General features: G+C 41.1%; 4 protein-coding genes and 2 non-coding genes across 8 annotated transcripts in view; 3 read left to right on the forward strand and 3 right to left on the reverse strand.

Annotated features, from left to right (window-relative positions):
• The first annotated feature begins 2,782 nt into the window (after positions 1-2,782).
• On the forward strand, positions 2,783-9,439 carry LOC122398416. Of its 2 annotated transcripts, none has more exons than XM_043398227.1 (3): positions 2,783-2,914; positions 3,191-3,309; positions 4,335-9,439. In XM_043398227.1, the coding sequence occupies exons 1-3, from the start codon at positions 2,807-2,809 to the stop codon at positions 9,397-9,399; spliced, it is 5,292 nt and encodes a 1,763-aa protein (XP_043254162.1). In that variant the 5' UTR covers positions 2,783-2,806; the 3' UTR covers positions 9,400-9,439. The 2 variants fall into 2 exon arrangements, with proteins under 2 accessions (XP_043254162.1, XP_043254163.1); XM_043398228.1 differs by having other exon boundaries at positions 3,191-3,303.
• A 425-nt stretch (positions 9,440-9,864) lies between these two features.
• Positions 9,865-10,648, reverse strand: LOC122398302 (cytochrome c oxidase subunit 6A1, mitochondrial-like). The gene is made up of 3 exons (XM_043398029.1): positions 10,465-10,648; positions 10,081-10,235; positions 9,865-10,015 (listed from the first exon to the last, which is right to left on the reverse strand). Exons 1-3 carry the CDS (start codon positions 10,565-10,567, stop codon positions 9,932-9,934), a joined length of 342 nt encoding a protein of 113 aa, XP_043253964.1. The 5' UTR covers positions 10,568-10,648; the 3' UTR covers positions 9,865-9,931.
• A 1,652-nt stretch (positions 10,649-12,300) lies between these two features.
• LOC122398283 (serine/threonine-protein kinase S6KL) overlaps positions 12,301-25,836 on the forward strand; it is a 54,486-nt gene continuing 40,950 nt past the window's right edge. The window contains exons 1-7 of the mRNA XM_043397998.1: positions 12,301-12,357; positions 12,490-12,584; positions 12,658-12,925; positions 13,005-13,089; positions 13,159-13,266; positions 13,338-13,496; positions 13,580-13,668. Of these exons, the coding sequence (XP_043253933.1) occupies positions 12,301-12,357; positions 12,490-12,584; positions 12,658-12,925; positions 13,005-13,089; positions 13,159-13,266; positions 13,338-13,496; positions 13,580-13,668 (861 nt within the window). The remainder of the gene's footprint in view (positions 12,358-12,489; positions 12,585-12,657; positions 12,926-13,004; positions 13,090-13,158; positions 13,267-13,337; positions 13,497-13,579; positions 13,669-25,836) is intronic.
• On the forward strand, positions 13,892-13,963 carry Trnaw-cca. Its single transcript has one exon. It is a non-coding gene; the product is annotated as a tRNA-Trp (tRNA).
• On the reverse strand, positions 14,347-14,420 carry Trnan-guu. Its single transcript has one exon. It is a non-coding gene; the product is annotated as a tRNA-Asn (tRNA).
• Positions 16,827-23,693, reverse strand: LOC122398281 (enolase-phosphatase E1-like). 2 transcript variants are annotated; one of them, XM_043397997.1, is made up of 3 exons: positions 23,363-23,693; positions 18,099-18,631; positions 16,827-18,029 (listed from the first exon to the last, which is right to left on the reverse strand). In XM_043397997.1, the coding sequence occupies exons 2-3, from the start codon at positions 18,621-18,623 to the stop codon at positions 17,163-17,165; spliced, it is 1,392 nt and encodes a 463-aa protein (XP_043253932.1). In that variant the 5' UTR covers positions 18,624-18,631; positions 23,363-23,693; the 3' UTR covers positions 16,827-17,162. The 2 variants fall into 2 exon arrangements, with proteins under 2 accessions (XP_043253932.1, XP_043253931.1); XM_043397996.1 differs by having other exon boundaries at positions 16,827-18,631.

Raw genomic sequence — 25,836 nt, forward strand, 5'->3', positions numbered from 1 at the left:
CTCTTGAGAAATATTCAAACCTAAAGTCACCGTTACAGACCGTAAACAGAATATTTCTCATTTCAAATACATTGTAAACATTTATCATGTGTCTGCTATTCGGTATAAGAAATAAGTATAGTCTCTATAGCTTCGTTGCTATGAGTCACGTTTTTCTCATTTCTTCTGATTCGTCATAACGAGTCCTGATTGCCAGCAAAATACTCATTCCATGTATAAGTTGACCAATAGCAACGATACACGTACATATACATATAATTGCTTCCTAACTTCGATTTTAATGAAGCATTATACGCTTGCACTAAATTATATACAATAACAAGTAACAATAACAGTAACAAGTCTCTTAACAGCAATGAAAAGATTAATTGTTTTTATTGCCCACCAATGACATTGTGGCAAAGGTGGAGCGATTTATAAATTATAAATACATACAGTGTGTATGCTAGGAGATGAAGATACACTTATTGTTCTCATAACGTACTTGCTTTAAAATACAAATTGAATAAATATTGTCATTTCTGCGGCTCGCCTATCATGCAGTTTACGCACGTTATCTAAATCTTCAATGTTGTGAAAGCATTCTGTGTAATTTGTATAATAAAAATACGTGTCAAATGAGATTAGTATGTGCATCTGTATCTCTGTTGTTATTAACATTCTTTAAAATCGAGACGGTTTTTGTAATAAACATGATAAAATGGGTATATTGAAATGGAGTTTGTATTATACCTTTTGATAACGTGACATATCGTAAAGTTAATTAAATTGATTGCCAGGGTGTCCCGTAAATAGTGTAAGAGCCGGAAATGTGGGGTAGCTGAGACGATTCTGAACAACAGTTTCCTTCGCAAAAATGTCGGATGGGGCTTCGTTTTTGAATTATTAACGAAAAACACTGATCTATCACGGCGCGCGCTCAGGGCTGTCCGAACTCGGGGATTCACCGCGTCGGGTAGGTAGCAAGATGCGCGTTGAAGATACATCGAGGAACGAATACAAATAATTAAAAATACTACCACTGCAACTGCTACCTAATTCGTTAATTACTACGTAATTAGTACGTAAATTACTAAATCGAATTTATTAATTATTTGTATTCGCCGAAACATTCCTCGAATGCAAAGGGTTAATAGAGAAATAATTAAAATTCGACTTACCCCACGGCCCCAATATTGCGCACAACACGTAGATAAGAAGATTTATAAATACCAATCTCCTAAATAAAAGTTCAGTTCTTGCTCTCATCCAGTCCAGTGTACATGTGTCTCACGAATCCTTGTTCGATTACTGCGATAACGAATATATTCAGTATAGAATTAAAGACAGTTTTACGAAGTCGCGTTGCTCAATTCCAAAGTCAATTCATTCTAACGTGAATTTGTTCTACTGGTTTTTTTGTGGATTCTGATCCTTTAATTTTTCCTCTTGAATAATCCCTCCCGTGACATTATCTCTCGTACTTTTACGCAGTTGGTCGAAAATATAAATATCTTGCGTGGTGTGTTATGTGATTAATGAATTATCTATATTATGAGATTATTGGTGTAAAGTAGATAAAAATCGTCATTCGGGTTAAGAATTCGTGCATCGCCTGTTCTCTTATATACACATTATAAATACATAGTTGAAGGAAGTTTGTCGAATTCAGTCGGTGTTATCAGACCGCAGACCGGTGTCCAAAGGTAACATCCCCTCCACTTATGCACACTGATGTACAGTCACGTAAGTATGTACTTACATATTTCACCAGAAACTGCCCCTCCGCTTACCATTATGCATAGCTATGTCGCGTGAGATTCGGCATTTCGGGCAACTTCGGGGATTCGAGAGAGATGGCGAATGTAAGCCTTTCCTTCTCGCTCTCGAAACAGCTGAAATCCGATTTGCGTCAATCGGCGTATGCAATTTCGAAGCTCGACTACCCAGGCATTTTTATTTTCCTCATAAACGAGGTACAGAATAGACTTGTTGTTCAACGGGGCTTCTTGACCAAAGCTTCATAGGTTTGGAAATTATAGTCAACCGAACTATTCGATTCCCGAAGTTGCCCGAAGCGTCAGAGCACACGTACACATGGCTGTGCATTAGGGTGCGTAAGTGGAGGGGGACAGTTTCTGGTAACACCGGACTCAGAATTCAGTACAAGCCGAGCCTTCGGACGAGTGAGATATCTTTGGAGACGGAAGTGCCAAACAAACTTGCTCGAATAATTATCGGAGGAATCATACATATCACTTTAATGTCTTCGCTTGTACTTCTACCCATATGACGATTTGTTATAAATCGAAGATTTATAATATGATAAAACGTTTGGAATTAATGACGAAGAATAAAAGTGCGTTTACCGGTGAACACGCGTAGCTGCGAATTGTTACTCCAAATGACGGAAAACTAATTATACGACGCAAACATTGATTAGAAATATCTGAATATTGATACAAAACCTACAGTTTGTTTCGTGCGCAGCACGCAAAGAACAAAGGAGTATTTAGAGTAGGGTGGAGAGTAGTAATGGTGGGAGAAGACGTCAGGTCCAACTTAAGGCCCAAATTGGAGACGGTCGTTGCAACGAGTGTAGAAAATCGAGCGGCCATGGGAAGCTCGCGATGACTCCGTCGTCCAAGCCGATCTTCGTATGAATTTGTCGCCGATCGTCGCGTTGTTGATCGAATGTTTTTGAACCGAGTTCACGGTCACGCGTTTGACGACGTCGTGTTTACCCCACCACAGACACAGTCGAGTCGTGGCTGTTCCTACGAAACATAGTTGAGGCCGCACAAGGGAGAGGCGACTCTCTGCTACGATGCCAGAAAGCGCGCAAACCGTCGCGCCAATGAGCCTCGACAACCTCGCGTTGAAACGGTGGCTTCACTGCGTCGGACCTGTTCGTCGTTGCGAAGTTCTGCAAAAGGTGGGGTTCATTCACCATTAAGCTTTCGTTCTCTTCTTTTTTTTTTGTTTTATCCTGCATTTTTGTCACGATGAAACACGTTGCTTGCCGTTGCGAGGGAAGGTGCACGTGTGCCCCGAGCGGAAACAAACGAACGCAGCTTAAACACGATCGCGAACCGAGAAACGTTTGTTTGTTTCTTTCCCCTGTCGAATCTCGTGCGTGTTTCTGATATACGGAACCCGATCAAACATGTCGTTGGAGTCTCACTACAAAGTACGGTGGCGATTGTTTCAGCTAAAAACGGACCTGAAGAATCTTGGACTGTCGCGGAGGCAGGTTCACCGAGGCTTGGTCCAACTCGCAACCAGACCGCACGTAGTTCTTACACCGCAACCAACGACTAGGAAGTATGGGTAAATATAATTCCTACAGTTAGTTAACCCTTTGCCTCGCGATTTAAGTCCCAATGGCGCGGGCCATAGTCGACGTTATGGTCGGTGGCGCGTCGAGCCATTGATAAATTAGTACATAAGACTTCGTCAATTCTTATTGGAGAAGAAAAAAGAAACGTTTAGCTATAGATGGTTAGGAGTTAAAAGATGTTCAACTAGTTATTTCCTCTTTATGTACAAATGTGTACAATGAACACTACCAGTATAAGAGATTACTATTGAGGTAGTAGGAACAAAACTCAAGATGGCTTCAGGTAGAGGGTAGTTGTGCCCTACTGTCCCCAATCGTGCAAATTAGGTTTATTGCCATTGGGTTTCGAGAAGTTGAGTCAACCTAAAGGTGGCCCTAACCGATGCGGCTGACCGTGTAGGGGCTACTTAACGGGACTTTTAATTATGCGTTTGCAGACCCGTACCCTCGAAAAATATATTGTTATACCTTAAGCGGTCATAAATTGAAAACTTGAGTTTCTATTTAAAAGGAATACCGTAATCACTGAAAATGACTCATAACGGTAGAAAGGAATAAACGCAAGTTAAAGAAATTTATAATGCAGACAAAAGTGCCTTCGATCTTAAAATATACATATTGTCATCATAACATACCTATTTCTTATTTAAATATCTTGCATATAATAAATATAAAATTACGTTTTCTGTTTCTGTACATGTATGTATATAATTTATCTGTAAATGAGTAAGAAGATTTTATTATCAATGAACTTTATACAACGGTTATCAGTTATTATAATGTAAAAATACAGAAGCTTGAAACGTCATATCTGTATCTCATAAGAAGTTTATTTTAAACGTAGTGTATCTGATTTATGTGCAATGTCCACGTTGAATAATGTCGATTTAAATTCGCAATTTGATCCATATTAATCGCTTCATTTTTGACCTTCCAAAAAAATTTCGATAAAATATTTACTGATCGCTGTGAAATTAAATTGCTTGCGATAACGGTAATGAAATTTTTGTTTCAGGCCAAAGAAACTATCGTTAGGAAATGAAGCGAAGGTATGCGACGAATTCGCGAACGCTCGTAGATCTCAAATTACATCTTCCGAGCATAATTCGCGACGGGGGGAAAAATATGCACAGCAACCGGACACGACTGTAGTTTGCGCCGGCGAAGAGAAAAATAATAGAACGGAACGAATAAAAGCATACAAAGATGCGCTAATAAAGAACCCTCAAGGGCAGCCCTCGTTGAGCAAAAATTTTAAGTCGGGGAATAACGCGCCGACTACGTTTCATCCCTTTGATAAAGCTTTAGAACAGTTGGACCAAATAGTTTCATCGAAAATGAGTATACCTGAAAAGTCGATGAATAAAAGGGATTCCGTAATCGTATCTGCGAATATCATACTTAAATCGCAAGATAGGGGTTGCATAAATAGCAAAGACTTACCTTCGAGTAAAAAGTCCACGTGCAATCAAAGTGAAGATCGATTTAAACGTATCGACGACGAATGTAATTACATAGGCAGTGTTATAAATTACGCACCAGTACCAGATAAGAAATGTTGCACAAAGAGCAATGTACGTTCTTATAATTTTGAAGAGACTGATTCCGCTAGATCAAATGCTAGTAAAAGCAAAGTTGCAAATGTTGATGTAGATTCTATAGCGTGTAGAACCAAGTATATCGCGCAAAAGAGTAGTAAAAGTGAAATGTCATTAGGAAATATTCCTGAAAGCGGTACAAAAGTACTTAGTAATACCAAAGTAGCAGCCAAACAAGAGAAAATTCCAAAGAGATCGCGCGAATTGATAAGTTCAGTTTCTTTGCCGAAAAAAATAAAAGTTGATTCGTCTATCGATGAAATGAAGAGAGCTATCCGAAAAAAGGAACAACTAAGAAGCAAGTGGCGATCTTGTTTCGGAAATTGTAGAAGTATTAGCGAAGATGAGCAAGAAGAAGATATCTTACAGAAGAGGTTCAAAAGAAGGCGGAAAAAGGACTCTGTTGACTCGTGTGATTCTGGACTGTGTATTGGCGAGGAAAATACAAATGGAGCTGCTCGTTGTGTAGAAATTCTGAAGGATATTCAAAGAGCTGTACCTGACTCGACGATACAAGACGAATGCAGTGAAGATATATCCAAGGAGATTTCTATAAAATTTAAAATAACCAACGAACCAAAAGTTAACAAGGATGAAAGTGTTGAAATTATTAATCAAGTTGAGGGCAATAAATCACAAACTAATACATGCGGAGCGGGCAGTGTTCAAACAGAGAAATTAATCAGTATTTCTGACGGAAGCGATACAATGAAAACCACAACTATAATCGATCTTACAGAAACGTCGCAACAAATTAGAAAATCGGAAATGGATATTTTTGCGGATTGCGGTACTCAAGATATTTCGGAAACTACAATCACGACGGATGTTACAGAAACGTTCCAAAAGACTGAAAGGCCAGAAGAAATTAATCCTGTAGTTAGAACAGGAACATGCTCTAACAAAATACCTTGTATTAACTTAGAAACATGCAATGCAGATTGCAATGCTCAAGTAGTTGTAAGCGATGATACTAAAACGTCCCAAGAAAATGATAACTTGCATACAAAAGTTTTGCATGCACTTATCGAAATGTTTTTAAATGAAAAATGTCTGATTACATCTAAAGGAAATGTTGTTAGCATTAAGGAAGATTGCATAAGAGATGAGAATCAAAACACTATTAAGGAAGATATAGATAAAAACTCGAATTTAAAAATATTGTCAGAAATAATATCGAATTGTAATAAGAATGACAAAGATAAAGAGGAAAAACCAAACAGCAGTCAAAAGAGTGATTGTATAAATTTAAAGAGTGCAATAGCATCTGTTGATGCAAAGACAGACGCTGTTTTAATAAATAATAATACGTGCAATGATGTAAACGAAACAGTATTACAGGAATCTGAACTAAACCATACTACAGAAGAGGCAAATACTCAGTCTAATACATTTCCTCAACCTAGATTAAGGGTATTATCTAGTGCAGAACTAGGTTCTAGATGGTGTCCCACGCCAATACATTCTGTCGTATCTACTGTTTCTAATCTTCTAGATACAAGTACAATAACAATATCAGATAGTTCTTTGAATTCTGCTGTTCCCGTATCTTTAGCTATTCCTCAGACGCAAACAATACCTGCAACATCTGTACCTGTATCTACAACAGCCTCTGTCGAAGCAACGCCTAGTAGTAGTAAACCAAAAATTAGTATAGAAACTCAAAGATTTCTACAAGGTACTTTGTACAATATATATGCAACAATCGAACGTATACGTGAATCTAACTACATTTTCAGTTTAGAGTACGATAAATTACTGTATTCCGAATTTGAAAAATTAAAGAATGCATTAGACAGTAATAGTTACGTAGCTCTTATTCATGGAGTTATAAACAAGCTTAACAAATCGATGTTTAAATTGCCACAATTGACTCTAAAGGAATTATTTACTTATGCACCATCGCTCACGCCCGAATACGCGAGAGACTTAAATTACGAGACTCAAATTGCAAGAGATAATTCTAACGAACGTCGAAACGCAACACCGATAGTGTTAAGTAAGACAACTTCAAATCAAAATATGTATCAGAATCCTCGAATGCTCCAAACACCACAAAATTCAAATCCTGTAACTTCTATGCAAAATCAATATTCTTTAAATTTAAATCAAACAACGAATCCCACTAATAATCCACTACTTAATCTACAACAATTGAATTATAGGATGCAAACACAAAGACCTGTTTTACAGTCTAGAGTTTTACCTACATATTTTAATAGGAAAAACCAAGCAACAAATGCCCATACGTCGCAGAACATTCCCTACCAACAAGTACCACAATCATCCATTGGTGCAAATCAACCAGGGAATCATATTTATGCGCCAGTGTCAAACACGTCCTATTTAAATCAACAATATGTTGCGCAAGTGTATGTACCACCGGTGAACAAATTTTACGCTGGAAACGCATCTGGACCAAATCATCTAATTCAAGGAAACAGCAATTCCGCACACACGATCCACCAACAAAATGTTAATTCAGCATACGCGGTCGGTAACCAAAATATTAATCAAGCACACACGATATATCCACAAAATATTAGTCAAGAAACAAATCTGACATTCACGAATCAGCAACAAAATATTAATCAAGAACACATGTCTCAGCAACAAAATATTCACCCGACACGAGCGACTCAGCAACAAAATATTCATCCAACACCAGCAACCCAGCAACAAAATATTCATCCAACACAAACGACTCAGCAACAAAATGTTCGCCCGACACCAGCGATCCAGCAACAAAATATTCGCTCGAGGCAAGCGATCCAGCAACAAAATAGTAATCAGATCCGTACGATCCAGCAACAAAGTACTAAACCTGTGGGTCAACAATTTCAGAAGACTGTTCATACGCAACCGGTTTTTAATACGATACGAGATTGTATTCAGTCACAAAATAGGCAACAATTAACTCAGGATACACAACAGAATATACCAGTGAGAAGTCACGTACCACAAACTGTAACAAGTGCATCTCAGTTTGTACCGAAATTTAAACAACAAAGTATACAGAAGTATAAAAAGCGACAAGCACCAAAGATTTCTCAAAACGTTACGTTGGAACAAAAGATGCCCCCTCCATATGGACAGAACATTCATTCCTCTAAAATAAAACGAAACATGATAGTTTCTAAAAATAAGAAAGAAAATATTACACAAATCTCGTCACGTTCAGTGCCCACACAATTTGATATATTGACATATTTTTCTGATATTCAAACAATTATGTTACTTGAACATATAAATTTCTATTTTGATTGTATTGCGCGTTACGATCAAGAATATACCCCGCAAACGTGGCAAGAAATTAATTTAGAAAGGTCATTGATAATTAATTTTCAAACAGCTTTGAAACACCATGTAGAGAAAACTATGAAAAACTATGAACAAAATGAATATCGAGCAAATGTGTCCGAAAATAATTTACTTACAAACGTTAGTACCGACGTTCCAAAGGAAATACAAATTACTGCACAAAAGAATGAAGAAGAATGTCAAGCTGTGAAATCTGATTCTAAACAAGAACAATCTAAAACAATGAATGTAGACCAATGTAATACAATACTTCAAGAGTATTTAAGTGTTACAGAAGAAGAGAAACAATCTCAAAAAGAACAAGAAGTAACTAATAATTTGCAAAATATGCAATTACCTGATCAGACACAACAATCAGACATATTAAATACAGAAGCAGTACAAACGAATGAACAAGATAAAGACATGGCTATCTTACAAGAAAATTTACTTGCATCAATTTTAGAAATGCAAACAACATCAAACTGCAACGAAAATCATAAAAGTGCAATAGATAAGGATTTAGGAAATTCCATAAAGGAACAGACAAGCGAAAATGTTCCTAGTGTGGCTCAAAAGGAAGTATCAGTAGCATCTGACTTAGAAGAATCTGCTAAAGATGTATCACAGCAGTTAAATTCACACTTAGTCACTGTAGAAATTTCTCCTAACAATGATCACGTAACGGTTGTTTATATCGATGCAGCTGATAATAATAAAGATACTGTAATAAAAACAGAGAATGAGGTACCTGAAGAGTGTACACAATATCCAGAAGAGTTAGAACTTTCTTCTAATAGCGTGTTACCACCTCTAAATGATACTAAATGTGAAATTTTAACAGAACTTTCACATAAAAGTTCAGACAATAATATTGAATATCCTACTGATACAGACACAAATAATTTTTTGATGGAAGAAAGTATTATATCGTGTATTGCGGATATTAGAAGTATTACGCTTGAAGCATTTGAGAAAATGGAAGAAGATAGCAATATACCCATTACAGAAGGAAATATTGAAGAAGAAGAAATTAAAATATGTTTAAGGTGCAGCAAACCCAGTACTGTAGTGTGTTTAAATTGTTTGGAAGCTAAATATTGCTGCAAAGAATGCGCGGAATTGCATTGGCAAGAACATTACAAACACTGTAAACCGGTAGAAAAAAGTATATACTTCTAATTGAGATTATCTTGTTAGTTCTGACGTCCTACATTCATTTCTTCAAATACGAAATATGACTCTGTTATGTTAAACAGTATTTATCGGTGCTGTTTTGAGTTAGAATTTAAGAATGTTAATATTTTCTTTTTTTATAGGACTGTTTTTATAAATTATTACCTTTTGTACAAATATTACAAACTATAGAAAACTTAAAATACTTATTGTAGTTAATGTTAAAAATAAATTCTACTCATTACCTTGTATTTACTTACCTAAATTCTTTGCATGTATCTGCAGACTATGATTACCAAGGTAAGCAGTCTGTTTTAATTTTTAGATCTTCAAACTGTATCAAAATATTTTACTCTGGTAGGAGGAATATTTATTCAATTTCTATAGAATACAAAATTGTAATGTATATAGAAGTTTTCTTAAGGAAATGAAACGAAATTTTATTACTTTTATTAATTCTTTTACTTGCGATACAATACAAGATAAATATATGTACATAATATTAGTTAATGTGAACTAGACATTAATAATTTTAGAGTTACTCTTCATAACCAACACCAGGTATATAATTCATTTTAGGGTTGTGGAAAAGTGAATGTTTACCATCCCCCCAAGGAAAAGGCTGCATCAAAATCAAAACAGTTTAAATTACGTCATAATTTCATATTAAATTTTAAAACCTCATACCTTGTTCATAACCTTCATGTATGGATATTCCTTATATTCAGGTCGGTGTAGCTGTCCTTTTTCTTCTTGTTTCTTAAGATAACAATTAACCATGGAAACTAGAATCGTAGGAAAGGCTACGAAGAAAGTTAGGTTCCTCCACATTTTTTCAGGACCTAAAATCGAAATTGTTCTTACATAACGTGTTACAGTAACCTTATGCAAAAACTTATACTTTGACAAATCTTAACGAAAGTTGTGTAAATAAGTATTGTATCGGTGACTTTATTTTTTATAAATAACAACATAACACGGTGATATTAGAAATGAAAAAGGAATACCGTGATAATACTTCCGACACAATTCTTCGTATTTATGAAATCTTTTCAATATAATTTAATATACCTTCTCCGGGGGAATGACTACGTTGCTCTACAGTTTGGACAATATCTGACATGCCTCGCTTCACCACATGGCCAAATTGGCCTATCTTTTGCACTTTAAACATTTTGCGATCAATTCAACTACTTCGTTCCTTCACTTTTATCGTTGATACGAGCTTAGCAATATCCCGTAATGTTTCGTGCATTCGCCACTGGAGGCTTACGAACAGTGTTCAATAAGTACAAGGGGAAAGTCACTAAGTTTAGTTTTATTTCCAACGCAACACACTTCTATTCGTCGCGAGGAAAAACACAGTCGCTGATCATTGTTTTACGATAATTAAAGTGCTAAATATGGGTGTTAATAGAAATATTAAATATATATTGTTGTATTTTGTTGCATACTTGTAAAAAAATAATAAGATTGGTGATTTTCCCCTCACGCGGCACGAATTCGTGTCGTCGGGTGGTTTACGTGTTTTCAAATAATGAAATTTTACGTTTAAATATTTCTGTACTAAGTCAGAGTTTGGTATGTAAGTTTTGCCGGCGAATTCAACAGGTTTCAGACAATACTAAAAATTATTTTGTTTTCATTACGAAAAGATACTTTCAGTTGTTACTTGCGTAACTTTCAACTAGTTGTTGCACTTTCCGGAAGATGTCGTTCCTATGCTCCTTTCCTAAGAGTTTAAACGTTATTTTTAGTCGATAATTAACCGATTATCTGTTGGTATGTAGAGCATTCAGAGGAAAATTTGAAAACTTCAATTTAGCTTTCGAGATAACTTGCAATGAATATGTCTTGAATTTAAGATATCAATGGTATCGAATGCTCGGAAGAATTGACAGTGTATTAAATCAATAAACAAAACTAAATTCTGAAGTTAGTTTTATACGTTTAATTGAATTTTTAGTGTTTGCAATAGAAGGAAAAATCGATTGGTCCCGTCTGTCCAGGAAGAAGCTACGAGTGTAAATCTGACCGAATCGCAGGTTAAATTTTGTAATCGTTCAGTAACTCTATTTTTTTAATGCAATGGATTTTGTCACAGTCCATACAAAATTTCACCGTGGTATATTGTTTTCTCTTAACGAAAGACAAATCGACTAGAAATATTGATTAAATTATTGAAATTTGTTTTATGTCGGTACGTTAGTTTTGTATTGGGAAAAATTTATAAAACGATAGGACTACCCTTGTGCGTCATCTGTGTAATGTTAGGTCACGTGATGATACATGCATCATTTTGATTTGTAATAATTCAAATCGTATACCGAACTCGATGATATTTGTTTCCGTTCCTCTTTCCAATTACATACGAAAATCAATTTACTGTAACAGTATGCATCATTATCACAGACAAAATAATATAATACTGCTGTGTCGTTTGTGTTCGAGTTTCCTTTGTTTTTTCTTAATCGTTTAAAGACAGTTCGGCTGGACGGTCTACAAAATTTCAAAATTATTAATGCACATTTATGGTATTTAACTGTCATTGGGTAATTAATAAAGTATCAATGCGTACATGTATGCAATCTCATTAAAGAGTCCATGATTATTGGAATTAGTCAATAGTAATTCCGTTATATGAACGAACTATGTAGATCTTAGATACATATGTGTACATTTGGCAATTGATTTTTGTAATAAATCATTTTATTGTCTATGTACTGATTCTAAATCACTGTAACATAATTAAATGACAATTTTAATGCGCATGAGAGAATTTATTGCGCATTTTCAAACATGTTTGAATGAAATAAAAGATTGTGGACAAAATAAATATGTATTTATTATCTATTACGAAGTTGGAGTATTACAATATTGAAAATACTATACAATTTTTTAGGTCGAATGGGTAATACTACTTCTAAAAATAATTATCAGAATAATCAGAAGTATACTAGTCAGGTATATATTAGTCAAAATTGTTATAACCTCTATAGCTTAAATAATATTATTAACCGAGTAAAGAAACAATATGTTTCTGTATATAAATTAATATGGTTCAGTAACTGTTGGTTTAATTTTTTTTTCAAATAGTATAGTCTTAGTGATATAATTGGTGGAAGTTGTGTTGGATCAACGCAGTCCACAAAGAAGGAATCTAAATCATGGTCTCGTGCTTCTCACAGAAGGTAGTTTTATTGGTCTTTTGAGTGCTACACATTTTGTGTGACATAAATACACTAACAAATCCAATATTTTTAGTTGGAGCGAAGATACATTGTATGATCCACTGGGTACTTCAAAAACATCATGGCCAGTATCGCGGTCCCAAACAATGTTTCTTCCAGAATTTCAAATAAGACAAGTACCTTTGCAAGCTTCTTATACCCTTTTAAATGTGATAGCCAAAGGTGCATATGGAAAAGTATACAGGATCAGAAAACAAGAAAATGGACAGTTATTTGCTTTAAAAGTAATTAGCAAAGCTAAAGTGGTTGCAGAAAATGGAGTAATTCAGGCCAAACAGGAGGTATGTATGCTGTCAAAATTAAGTAAATGTTCACTTAATTTAGGAGATAATACCAGTTTAAATCAATATGTAATACTAGGTTGCTATACAACAATTGGTTGGACACCATCCATTTATATTAAACTGCTGTCACAAGTGGCAAGGAAGGAAAACATTATATATTTGTAAGCTCACTGTTTGTACTTTATTAGTGGTTATTATTGAATATATTTTATAATACTTATTAATTTCAGTAACTGATTATGTTGGCGGTGGAGAGTTATTTTCTCTAATAGAACAGTGTGGCTGTTTACCAGAAAATGTAGTTAGAATATACGTAGCTGAAGTTGCTTTAGCCATTGGTAAGTATGGTTTGTTTTTAACTGGTAGTTGCGTGTATTTTACAATTTCTAATTTTTTACTGTTATTTCAGACTTTTTACACAATGCTGGCATAGTACACAGAGATATAAAAGCAACAAACGTTCTTCTGAATGAAGAGGGTCATGCTGTAATCATCGATTTTGGTCTTGCAAAGTGGTTAAATCATACGGAAAGGACAAATACACTTTGCGGAACACCCGAGTACATGGGTAAATATTAAAATATCCTTTAGGTATTGCTTACTTAAATAGCAGTAGTAATTACATGTATTCTTGTATATATATTGTTTCAGCGCCAGAAATACTGAAGAGGCAATACTATGGACAGGAGGTGGATTGGTGGTCATTGGGGGTTCTAGCTTGTTTTATGCTTACAAATCAGGTATGTAATAACTATTTTTTAAATACTATGATATATAATGATTGAAATTACCGTTTGAAACTAAAATTGCTAAATACACGTAGTATCAAGTATTGAATAAGATATATAAATTTAAGTTTAATTAATTTAAATCGATAATTACTAGAACGTTATATGTATTTTACTAGTTCGAGATATGTATGTTTGTTGGTTCTAAGCAATTTCAAGTAAGTTTGGGATAACCGACTCCGTGGCGCAACGGTAGCGCGTCTGACTCCAGATCAGAAGGTTGCGTGTTCAAATCACGTCGGGGTCATATATTTTTTTTTTCAATTTTTCGTTTTTTTTTTGTTGTATTTCATGTCACAAAATGGATTACACTCACGAATGAATAATTATAAAAAAATTATATTTCATATATATGTTATTATTCAATATAGTTGGCACACTTTTAACATATATAATAGATTTTTTAACATTAACGCAGCGTTAGTATCATTTTTAAGCAACCGTTTGTAAATTTAAAAAATTTATTTATAATATTACACAAATAGTTTAGCGTATTATCTCCATAATTATCACGCTTTTCTTATTTCAATAATATTTAAATAAATCAAAGTACTGTAGATATTATGAAATTTCTTTTTAGTTTTAAATGATAAAAATAAAAAGTTAATTTTTTAAAGTACAAAAAAGAACCGCCCCCGGGTGGGCTCGAACCACCAACCTTTCGGTTAACAGCCGAACGCGCTAGCCGATTGCGCCACGGAGGCAGTTGACTGTCGCGTCTCTTTGTACTCATTTATGGCGTGCTCATAAGTTCTGGGAACATCCGTATTAAACGTATTAATATTTCACGTAAGCACTATTTAAATATTACGTGTACAAACTGTTTCTAATGCTCTACGCTCGTAAATGATATCTCAATTAAAATTTAAAATACAGTTCGTGCGAGCTTCGAGCATTAATTGAGCCTGCATTATTTTAGTAGGTCGATAATTCTCTGATATTTCTTGTTTAAACGGTACTTCTTCTCAGAGCATCGAATAATTTATTTCCTCAAAAATATTTGGATCGCAGGGGATTAATACAAACAGATAAAGTACCTGGTAAATATTCTCTCAACGAGATACATGGTTCGTCGAAGGTAATACTTTGAAATATATTTCAATAAAAACATTTTTAATCCATAATAAAAAAAATTCCCCCCCAAGTCGAATCGTATTTTTAACCGTTCTAGTTACGTGTAAGATCTCGAGTCAAATCGACTGCCTGTTCCTCGATCGCGGCGTGTCGATTATTTCCCCGCGAACTCTCGGCGCATTTTGTTGGTCGATCTTGCGTAAAACTATGCGGGAACTCGAATCGAAGAAACCAACGTATCCCGTTCTGTTGCAAAATCCAGTTGCGCCTTGACATTTCGCCGGGTCCACTCACCTCGCGTATCCTCACTGTTTACAAACCGTGCCCGACGCGCGCGCGCCAGCTTTTCATTCGCCCTTTGACGAATCGATGCACTTCGATGCATCACGGAGAAATGTCGTCGTCGTGCGGCCTGAAAGATTGTTCGCTAGGCGTGACGACCAATCACGCGAATCTACGAGTCTTGTGCAAGTGCATTCACCGCGGGCACGGTTATTCGTCCTCCTCGAATCGTGGGACAAAGACCACCGATCCTCGAGGAGGAGCTGTTCGAATACTTTATAGGTTTGAAATGCCTCGGTTTATGATGCGACTCCTTCGCTATTTTTTTAGATCGAGCAGTTTATATACAACTTTCACATTCGCGGGGCATTCGCGAGCAGGACGAAAAAATTTTCTGGAACGGTAAAAGTCAAATAAGTTTCTTCAATACGAGGTTTAAGGACGAAACGATGAACCGTCTGTTGCGTAACGTGATCGGAAACTTAATAAAAAATAGTTTCTTAAATTCCTTATCAGCCGCGTTTGTGGATAAAATATTCTTCCGATATCACTTGAATCCGTTTGTTATTTTAATTGTGCACTGGTCGATTATACTGGCTAGTCTTTGCACGCGAACGCTACTTCTTGACTCATTTGTTAGCGTATTGTAACGCTAGAGTGTCATTGTTTTCGCGACGGTAGGTAATGTTGCTATTACATTCACGACGCTCGTCACGGCGGCCGTAATTGATGCTATCTAGTGAATTGGAATGTGTATGGAATCGACGCCAACATCATGTCGAGTTCCATTTCAACTGTTCGTTTGTCGTCGTAATCGAGAGAACTTCGACGAGATCGACGGTTTGCAATTTTCTCGCGTCGCAATTCTTGTACATTTATTCCTCCATAATCGAATACGACGCGAGTTTATCTTCGTTCGGAATCGTCGGATGCTGCTTATCAGCGTAGTTTTTATTCCATCGCGATATCGCGTTGCAAATAGAATTCGAATATCACGTATTCGAATACTGTGTTATGAGTAAAGAAGTTTCTGCACGAGATGGATATAAATATACTTTTACGAGTTTAAACTTCTTCCAAGAAGTTCGTAGAAAATGGAGGATCGTCGATCAAAGAACACCCGAACAGGACTAATGAGAGATATGCTTGCGAGTACAAAATGGTAGTTGCAAGACAAGCGTAGGGAATGTTGGTGACACGATTAAACATCGGCTGGCTTGACAGTAATAATAATAATTATTATTATAACGATGATAGCAATAATACAAATAATAATATTAATAATAATAGCGGTACTGGTACTAAATCGTAATAATAATAATAATATTAATAATAATAATGACACGTATCTCTAAAAAAAAAAGACAGAGTCGAGGCTACACACTAGTTTATTGGGATGAGGTTGTGGTTGTGGTCGTGTGTGGTTTTGACAAAAAAAAAAAAACACAAAAAGAAAGGGAAGAGACGGAGGGGGTGGGGGATTTGGAATGTGGATAACTCTAATCAGGGGCCGCGTCCGTCCCCGCGGACAAATCGCCAGTGTCCGCCGGGACGAAGTTGAGGATGACTCGTGCGACGCGCGGCCATGCTGGAATCATTGACGAGCATATACATTCTGTCGTCGTTTCCATGATCTTCCGCCGACGGTTCGCTCTTGACCAGGCATCACACGGTCATCCTGCCCCGCCGAATCGATGAACGTTTTTTTCGTCGGACTCGTGGCGCGCCGGGGAAGTATCGGGACCCTGCCACAATTGATCGTACAATCTCTCTCTCCCATTCACACCGATTGCTTTCACTCCGTAAATCCTCTTTCTCTCCTGCTGCTGTTGACACTTCCTGACGTGCACGCGCTCTGTCGTCTCTCTCTCTCTCTCTCTCTCTCTCTTTCTCACTCTCTTTCTCTCTCAATCTATCGCGCCTCTATCCGTGGGAAGAACTCGCGCCCATCCCTGTGCTCTGGTGCGGTCGACGCGGTCGGTCTCTGCGTCGCGAGCCCTCGGTCTGGTCGATGTTTTGCTGCTGCTGTTTTGGCTACCGTTGCTCGTCTTCCCGCTTCGTCTCGCGCGCGACCGTCGTTGTAGGTGGACCTAACCCTGATTAAATAAATACGTTAGCTCCTGGGGCTTGGGCAGCAGCTCCGGCTTTGCCTCGGCGGGTTTGGACTCCTTCTCCTCGGATGACTTGTCCTCGCTGCTCTTTGACTCTTCGCTGCTCTTTGACTCCTCGCTGCTGTTCGCCTCCTTCTTCTTCTTGGCGAGCTTCTCCTCCGATGAATCGTCGGAACCTTCCTTCGCCTCCTTCGCCGCGGCGTCCAGCTTAATGGGCTCCTCTTTCTTCTCCTCGATGGGGTCAGCCTTCGCCTGGGGCTCGGGGTTGTCCAGCTTGGCCGGGCTCGACTCTGCGGGTTTCGCCTGCGGCGACGATGACTCTGGCTGAGCGGCACCCTCGGCGCTCTTGGCTTCCTTGACGGGCAGGGCGGCCGGCTCGGGCTTCTCCTCGCGCTTGGCGGCCTCCTCGGGGTTCACGGCTGGCTGTTCAAGGGTGGGCTCGTTCTTCTCGCTGGCCAGGGCAGGTTTCATCTCCTCGGCTGGCTTGGGCTGTTCCGGCTGGCTCTTCTCGGCCTCCGCGGCTCTGACGGTTTGTTCAGCAGGTTGGTCGAGCTGCTTCTTGGCCGCTGGGGCTGCCTCCTCGGCGTCACGAGTCACGCGGTCAGGTTTCTCTTCGGCTTTCTTCTCTTCCTCTTGCGGCTTGTCCGCCTTCTTCTCTTCGGCAGCTGGCTGAGCCTTCTCCTCCGAGGATTCCGACGCGGCGGGGGCTGGTTCGTCCTCCTTCCTCACGCTGGGCTTCGCTTCCTCGGCTTTCTTCTCTTCCTTGGGCTCCTCTTTGCTAGCCTCCGCGCTCTTCTCGCCGGAGTCGACCTGCTCGGAGCTCTTACCTTCTATGGCCACCGGTTTCTGAAACACCAGGAACGTTTCGTTGGTACCTATACTAGTTCGCCTCCCCTGGGGACTCGTTGTACTTACGGGTTCCTCGACTGGTAGCGCAGCAGGTTCCGATTTAGCTTCCTGGGGTGCAGCTTGCACCGTCTCGTGGGACTCTGAAGCTGCTGGTTTCAGGCTCTCCTCCTCCTTCTTGGCGTCCAGAGGCTGTTCGGGCTTCTGCTCCGGCGCCGGCTGAGACTCCTGCGGCTGTTGCTCGGCCAGTTTCTCCTGAGGATTCTCCTCCTTCTTCTCCTCGGGCTTCGCCTGCGGGAGCTCCTCCTTTTTCTCCTCGGGCTTCTCGGACAGTTGGAAGTTCTCCGGAAGAGGCTCGCTCCTCACGCTAGGCTTCTCAGCTGGCACGCCCGGTTTGGACTCCGCCGATGCTGGCGCTGACCCTGCTTGCTCCTGGCTGGGCGCCGGAACGTCCGCCAAATCGGCCGAGGCGAGCTTCACGGAGCTCGTCGCCTTCTCCAGAGGCACCACCTGAAGTGATTCCTGGTTCTCCGCCACTGGCATGGCAAACGACGCCCCCAGCAGGCACATCATCATTGTCACTATTAGCTTCATCTCGATTTCTGCGACAAAAAGATCAAACGAAACCGTTAGGCTAGATGCACGATTCTATTCATCTTATACAAAATCAAGAAACCGAGTGGATCTTCAGGAAGTAGAACAAGGAACGTCGATAGCAAGCCAATGATTTTCATCTCAAATGTAAACAACTGGACGAATTGGGAAGAATCGTCACTTGAAAACGTACACGGATTCAAATCGAGGAACCGAGGGAATCTTCAGGAAGCAGAAGTATAGTACAAATTCTAGAGACAGCGATTTTCATCTCAAACGAGAACGATTGGGTTACTCGAATCCGTTGTAAGAGTCGTCACTCGTAAGCGGGCACACGTAAGTGGAATTGGACGCGGATTGGAATCGAAGGGTCGAGCAAAGGTTTCGACGAAGATACAAAGAGGGAGAGGAAACGAGCCAGTGGACGTTCCTCGCAATCTTCCAGTTAAGAGAACTCACTTGGCATGAATGGAGAACACGGTCGTATGAATGAGTCGCGAGACGAAAACGCCACGCTGCCCGCCAGAAAGAGACACGGGAATGGGTGGGGGAGGGATAGACAAGGGGCTGCTGAGAAGATCCGGCAGGAAGGAGAGGGACAGGTGACATTGAACCGAATGCATTGAATAAGGCGAGCGTCATGGAACTAATGACAGGATGCGCGCCCCTCGCGCTCGTTACACGCGCGTTCGCGCGACTTCTCTGCGCGCGCCCGTCGTCTTTCTTCCTTCAACGCTCGTCTCTCGCTTCTGTTCGTTGCGTGTTCGCGCGGAAGACGAGCGATCAATTAAGCGGACACGCGTCCCGCGCTCGCGTACTCGTCGCCGGATGTTGGGGGTATCTCGAGAGATCCTCGAATATCATTCGAATCGTTGTTTACGAGGCTGTCGAGAGATATCCGCGTGAAACGAAATTGGGCCACGATTTACGCAATTTTTGTAGCTTGTCACCTTTGTAACTGGTGAAAAATCACGCGATCAAAACGATTACTTTGACGCTGATCCACGACTCGGATAAGATTCCACGAACGGAAGCGCGAACATTACGCGCAAACTGCGTTGCGTGATCCGCGAACAGAAAGTGGAAACGTGGGTGGGACTTCCGGAACGCGTGCAAACGGAAAGAGAGAGGACATTGTTCGGTTCGTTGCGATCGAGACCAGAGGATTCTGCCTCCAACGAACCAGCGACCGATCGAAAGTCGAATCATCCCGAGGTCGATCATAAAATGCCTTTCGCGGGAACAATATTCATCGTGGAGTTTCGTTCCCAAGAATTAAGGTTCTCTCGTTTCTCGTTAATCGTGAAAACGTTAGATTCTCGAGTGTGAAACTCCTCGATGGACATCGAGCGTGGTGCAACCTGCCCAGTAGGGAATCTTGCGTCTTGCTGGAAAATTTCGCTCTCGAGGATATTCGCGTGAAAGAACTATCAACGATAAAAATTTACACTTTAATAGGAATATTAAAATTCATAGTAAAGTAGTGGTACCCGTACCAAGTATTGTTTCATACGAGACGACTAAAATTTTATTTTAACTCAGTTATCAAGTTATCGACTAAAAATCCAAATGAACAGCAATAGTTTTCACGAATGAAATTTTGCCCAGTCTCCGATGGCGCTAGCGCTCGCTCGACGTAAATCGATTCTGCTGCGTAAATCGGTATCGTCGATTCTGCCACGCGTCGAAGCCTCCGTTGCCAGCAAGCATCGTTGAAACTCAGCTAGTGAAACCGGAGACAATCGACGACCATACGATACCGCGTCGGTTGTACATTACTCGCGGACGTTAGCGAGCGAAACGCAGAACGCTGACGAAATCCGGTCGCGCGAGTCAGACCAGCTCGTAGCTGGGATAAAAACCGACTCCAATAGCATTCTTTCGAGTTCGCGCTACCGTTGAACGACCTTCCGCTCGGAGGCGCGAGTCGCGGCCAATCGAGCGAGTAATTTATACCGAGAGGAAACCGTTCTCGAGCGTAGGTATAGTCGGTGGAACAAATATAGCGATCTATTCAAAGTCAGTTTCGAGAGATCTGTTAAGAGATACCCTTGTTAGGTACAAACCGTTGAATAGCTTTTTCCCCCCTGGGCGACTCACTTTCGTTTCTATGTTCTACGTTCTACGAGGTATCATACGACGAGAAATTACGACGATCTGGTCGAGTCGGTTTCGGAGCTCTCGACGCTTTAACGGTGGATGACGTACCACTAATTCGTTTTAATACCATAATTAGAGGCCGTTGACACCGGTACCGGGTCTTTTCGCGTATCGAAGTTAGGAAAGTAGCGAGTGATACGATTTGCCGGGTACGAAGATTCCTTGAGATTCGATCTTGCCACCCTGAGCGAGTCAAGGACGCTAGACGACAGTTTTTACGAGATTGGTTCACGTTGGTTAGTTGCAGTGAATTATACTGAGAATCGCGAGCGTCTTCGGACCTTATTCGTACATCGGTTGCCGAAAAGTTGCGCAAACGGGAGGCGACGAAACGTGTTTCTGTTGTCCCAGAAGACACGCCTTCTGGAGAACGCGACCGAGGCGGAATGCGCGCCGAGAGGGAGAGCGCGTCGCCCGGAGAGGGAAAACTGCAAGAACGGAGAATAAAGACGGAAAAACTGGCCGACAGAGAGTGATCGAGGGAGGCAGGAGGCAACGATCCAGTTTTTACCGCGGCTACGCGCGTTTGGCAACGCGACTCTTAGCTTAGCTGCGGTTGCACTTGAGGTTGCGAGAAACCGTTCGGGGGACTTTGTCGCGGTATGATCGAATCGCGAACCGATTATGAAAGCATACCAGCGTCTGGACTATCGTTTTTGTGGAAATTTATACCCCCTGGCCGGCTCGAACTGCGACGGGACATGCCCGAACAGCTTTAGAAAGTACGATGTTTACCTCTCGGGTCGTTTGATCCTTGAAATACGCGGGGGCTCCGAGGGAATCGAAACCTGGGCCACTTACCTCCAGTTTATTAGTAATAAATTTATTTGTATCTATATCGACTGTATTTGTCCGATAAGGCACATCTGATAGGCCTGTAGATCAAAGAACGAGTTACTTGATTAGGGTAGTCTCTGATCCCGATCAGCGTTTCCAAGTGTCCATGAATTAACGCTTTAGTTTTCTTGAGAAAATAGGTATACAGTAGTGATTCGTAAGTTGAACATTCCTATCCCTCCCCTAACTGGAGGAACGCCTGTCAACCCCGAAGTGATGTTCATCTTACGAATCATTGCTGTATCCAATGGGGGATTTTTTCTTTAAAGTTTCACTCAATTTAAAAAATAAAGATCGAATGCAGTCGGTGAAGGGGACGATAATAACGCTAATAAAATTAAAATGGTCGTTAATATACAAATTAAAAACAAAAAAATATTCAATTGGAAATAGTTCAAGCGTAGACGGATGATATCGCGATATTGAGTCTAACATTTTTGCTGCATCACGAAATAGGCATATCCGGTGATATTTCCGGTAAGGAGCACGTATTCGAGATACGGTTTTTAGAATTTAATGGTCCAATATATTACCCCGATGCCTCAAGGGGTTAAGGAACGAGTGTGCATTACCAAGTCGCATGATCGGCTTTAATAACGAGCGTCCAGGCTCGATCGTATTGCGAGCGGACGTAATGGGCCGCAATAGAGTTAATTGCAAAGTGCTCGTCGAGCGAACCGGTCGCGCAGTCGACGCTCGTACCGTCTAATTCGAACGGTTTAGGCTATTCCCGTTTAACGGTATCGTTTTCGGTGGCCGGTATGAAAAACAATGCCCACGAGAACGCGCGCGAACCGCAGCGCAAACACGACGAGGTCGACGGGGGGAGGATGCGCCTGTGAAAGATGATGGACACCCATTACCTTATCAAGATCATCAGAGATGTAATAGTGGTACCACGCTTACAAAGAAGACGCGGCCCATCAAGTGGTTCACCGCTTCACAATGCTTTCTGCCCTTCTCTCTTTCTCTCTGCCTACGTTACGCGCGCACCGAGACCTATTGTCGTCCTCTATCCTTTTCGAAGTGCGCGATTGTCGATCTAATCTGCGTATATTGAATCAATTGGACGGAGAATGCGACGCAGTTGACGCGAACGCGCTGGAATGCCCCGTCGGTCTAATCACTTTTCAGGGATCGTCGTCAGCATTCTACGGTTCACTGTTACCGAAAACTAGAATAAAATGCTCGTCAGCGCTCGACCATTTTGCTGTTTTCTACGATCGACTCGAAAATAACCCCGAAACGATTGCGGAAAATTTTCATTTCGCGAAGATTGAACAAGATAGTTGCTTTCTGTACCTGAGAAATTGGAGGAGACCCGGGTCGGTTGGTTCGCGCCTCGTGTGTCGCAGCCTCGCGGATTAAGCGGATTAGCGACGGGTTAATTAACCGTGAGGAAACGCTCGACGACGGAGAACCGACGGGGGAGAGAAAAAGAGTCGCGGAAGGAGGACGAGAATTACGCAAACGCGGGGTCGCTTGTGAAATCCGCGCAAATTATATGTTCCGACGATTATCCCATTTGCGCGCCGTTTTCTCCCCCGGGGAGAGGAGGAGGGGAAGCGTTTAATCGTCGCGATTTCGAAGACGGCCGTTTCGTCGGGACGCAACACCGGCGTTATTGCGAGCGTCCCTCGGCTTGCGAAACGAAAAAACGCCGACTCCGAAAGAGTCGCGATAAACATTTCAGAACTAGATCGAAGGAAATAGTTAATCGTAATATCAGTGTTGGTACTCACGTCTTTTTCTCTCCTCCGGTTGCAACCGAGATCTGATCGTGGCGGTCGCTGGTCGTCGGCTGCGTTGACGCGTTCCTCTCTTCCTGCTGTTGCTTCTAGCGTCGATACTCTCTCTCTCAGTCACCGATTAAACCGTCGGAACCGTCGAACAAGCGTACTCGAAAAAAACTCGGTTGAGGGGGGTTAGGAAGTAAACGGACAGGACAAACGAGAGTCGAACAGACGCACGAGATCCTCTCTTTTTGTACGCGCGCGTGCGATTACGCTCGTTTGCGATGGGAACCGTTCGTTGGCGTACGGGATGAAGGTTGGGTCGTGTGTCGAGATGGAATCGTCCGGGGCCCGCTTATATACCCATTTACCCACCAGCGCTGACTGGATACGCTTGCACAGGGGGCCCCGACCCTCTTCGCCCGTCAACGCCAGGGGCCCCTCTTTTACTCGTCTCGTTTCGTCTCTGTTCGATCCCCATTCCGCCTGCTAGCTCCGTCCTCCTGCCCTCCTCCCGCCCGCCGCTCGCCTGGCTTCCCTGCGTTCGCTTTTCCTTCTTCCTCCGCCGATCGCCGGGCTGTCGGCCGTGCGTGTCCGCCGATTCCTCTCTGCGCGGCCCACGCCAGGAGCAAAACGAACCCGGGGGGCCTCCGTCGATCCTCCGACGATTTTCAAACATCGAACACGAAGAGCAACGCGTGCCCCACGGGGCGACGATGTCACGGTTTTGCGGCTGGTTAGGGTACAATCAGTGTTCCACGTCGACTTCTGGACCGTCCGACTCGTCGAATACGATGTTCACCACGATCTCTCAGTGATGGATCCGTTAGGGCTCGCGAGGCCGCATAGAAGTTCGCGGTTTCAGGAGTTTGTTGGTGGTGTGGCCGTAGCAGTGAGAAACGTTTGCACAGTGAAGGTTCGATCTTTGGCGGTACACGATTCCTCTTCGCGAGATCGTACGAAGTATCAATCGATGCGTTTGTTATCAGTACGACCTTCTCCCATCTATCGACTTCTTCGTATCTTCACGAAATTCCGGAGGTTCTCGATTTTAAAAACTCTCGGTTTATTCTGATCTTACACGGTAGCGATCGTTGAAATTTTAGGTGAAAAACGCAGTGATCGAAATAGGTGGCAATCGGCTGGTGCAAGGTCCCGGAGAGCGCGGTGGGTGTGGTACGAGTTTACAATTAACTGTTGTTCTTGCTGTGCACACTCGTTTTTAAATTTCCTTTCAGAGAAAGCATTCTTTAGCATCAAACACTGAGTGTCAGATTTCATGTTTAAAATTATCTTTAGCAGTACGCGTTGAATTCGATCGATGTATTTGATGTAATCGTCAATATGAAAGGTTTCGATAAAAATAAAATAAGGGATGAGATTACTCATAGGATGGTTCAACATTGTTGCATATAAAATCAGATTTTGTATTATTATTGTATTATTATTTGGTCCAGTTAATCGTCCAATTTTTCACGATTTACGGATATCACTCTTCAGCAAGTTGGTCTTGGTCGGTATTAAAGTTCCCAGTGGGCGATTTGTCAGCGAAGGATCGGTTGTTAAGGTTCAGGAAGCCGCTAGAAATGCCTGCGGTGCCAGGCATGGAGGAGTTTGTTGATGGGAGCTTCTGTGCGTGGGCGATACGCGTTAACTCGTCTGTTGTGAGAAACGTTCGCACAGCGAAGGTTGTATCCTCGGTACGATTACTCGTAGTTGAAAGTTTCGATCGAGATCTTTCTGGCTTCTTCTTTGTTTCGTTCTTGGAACATATCTCGAAGCGTTCAATGTATCGAAAGCATCGAATGGCGGGAACGCGAAGTCGTTTGTCGATAGCTTTCGATGAAAAGTACTCGGTGACGATGTTCTAAAAGCACTCCGTTCGGCATGATTCAGTATCGACCGGAAGCCGGTGGCGCGGTGCAAACTCGATGAACGCGAAGAGGACCTTGATGTTTGATCGCGATGAGAGAGTTAAAAATATTGAGACGCGTTGATTGAATCGTGGAGCAGCGATCTTTTGGCATAGATCGTGTTTTACGAGGGTCGTTTGACGAGTAGAAAATCCACCATAATAATTTTAAAGGTAAATAAATCTTGTCTCTTCGCTCATCGAACGACCGTACAGAGTGATTCGTGAATCGATCGTGATATTTGAGTCGATAGGTTAACAAAGAAACGAGTTTATTGCAATACAAAAGACCTTTAAAAGTATCCTTCTTTAACTATGTATTTATTTTATAAAAAAAACCTCGTTTCGGTAATACAGTATGAATTATCTGATAAAGGCAGTATTTTTTTCGTAATACGGTCGGATCATGATCGTCGCGACCGTCGTTGTCCGCACGACTCTGATAGAATTATCCTATTCGTTACGTAAAGTGATTCTTCTTATTGTGTTGTCTTTGTGGGAGGAATTATCGTTGATGTGACCTCTTAACGCTTAAGGGCAGACACCGGCGTTGCTTCGACCAGCGAAATTT

This window comes from Colletes gigas, unplaced genomic scaffold, assembly GCF_013123115.1.
Source record: "Colletes gigas isolate AHSC1104 unplaced genomic scaffold, ASM1312311v1 Colletes_gigas_Sc00011, whole genome shotgun sequence".
NCBI lineage: Eukaryota > Metazoa > Arthropoda > Insecta > Hymenoptera > Colletidae > Colletes > Colletes gigas.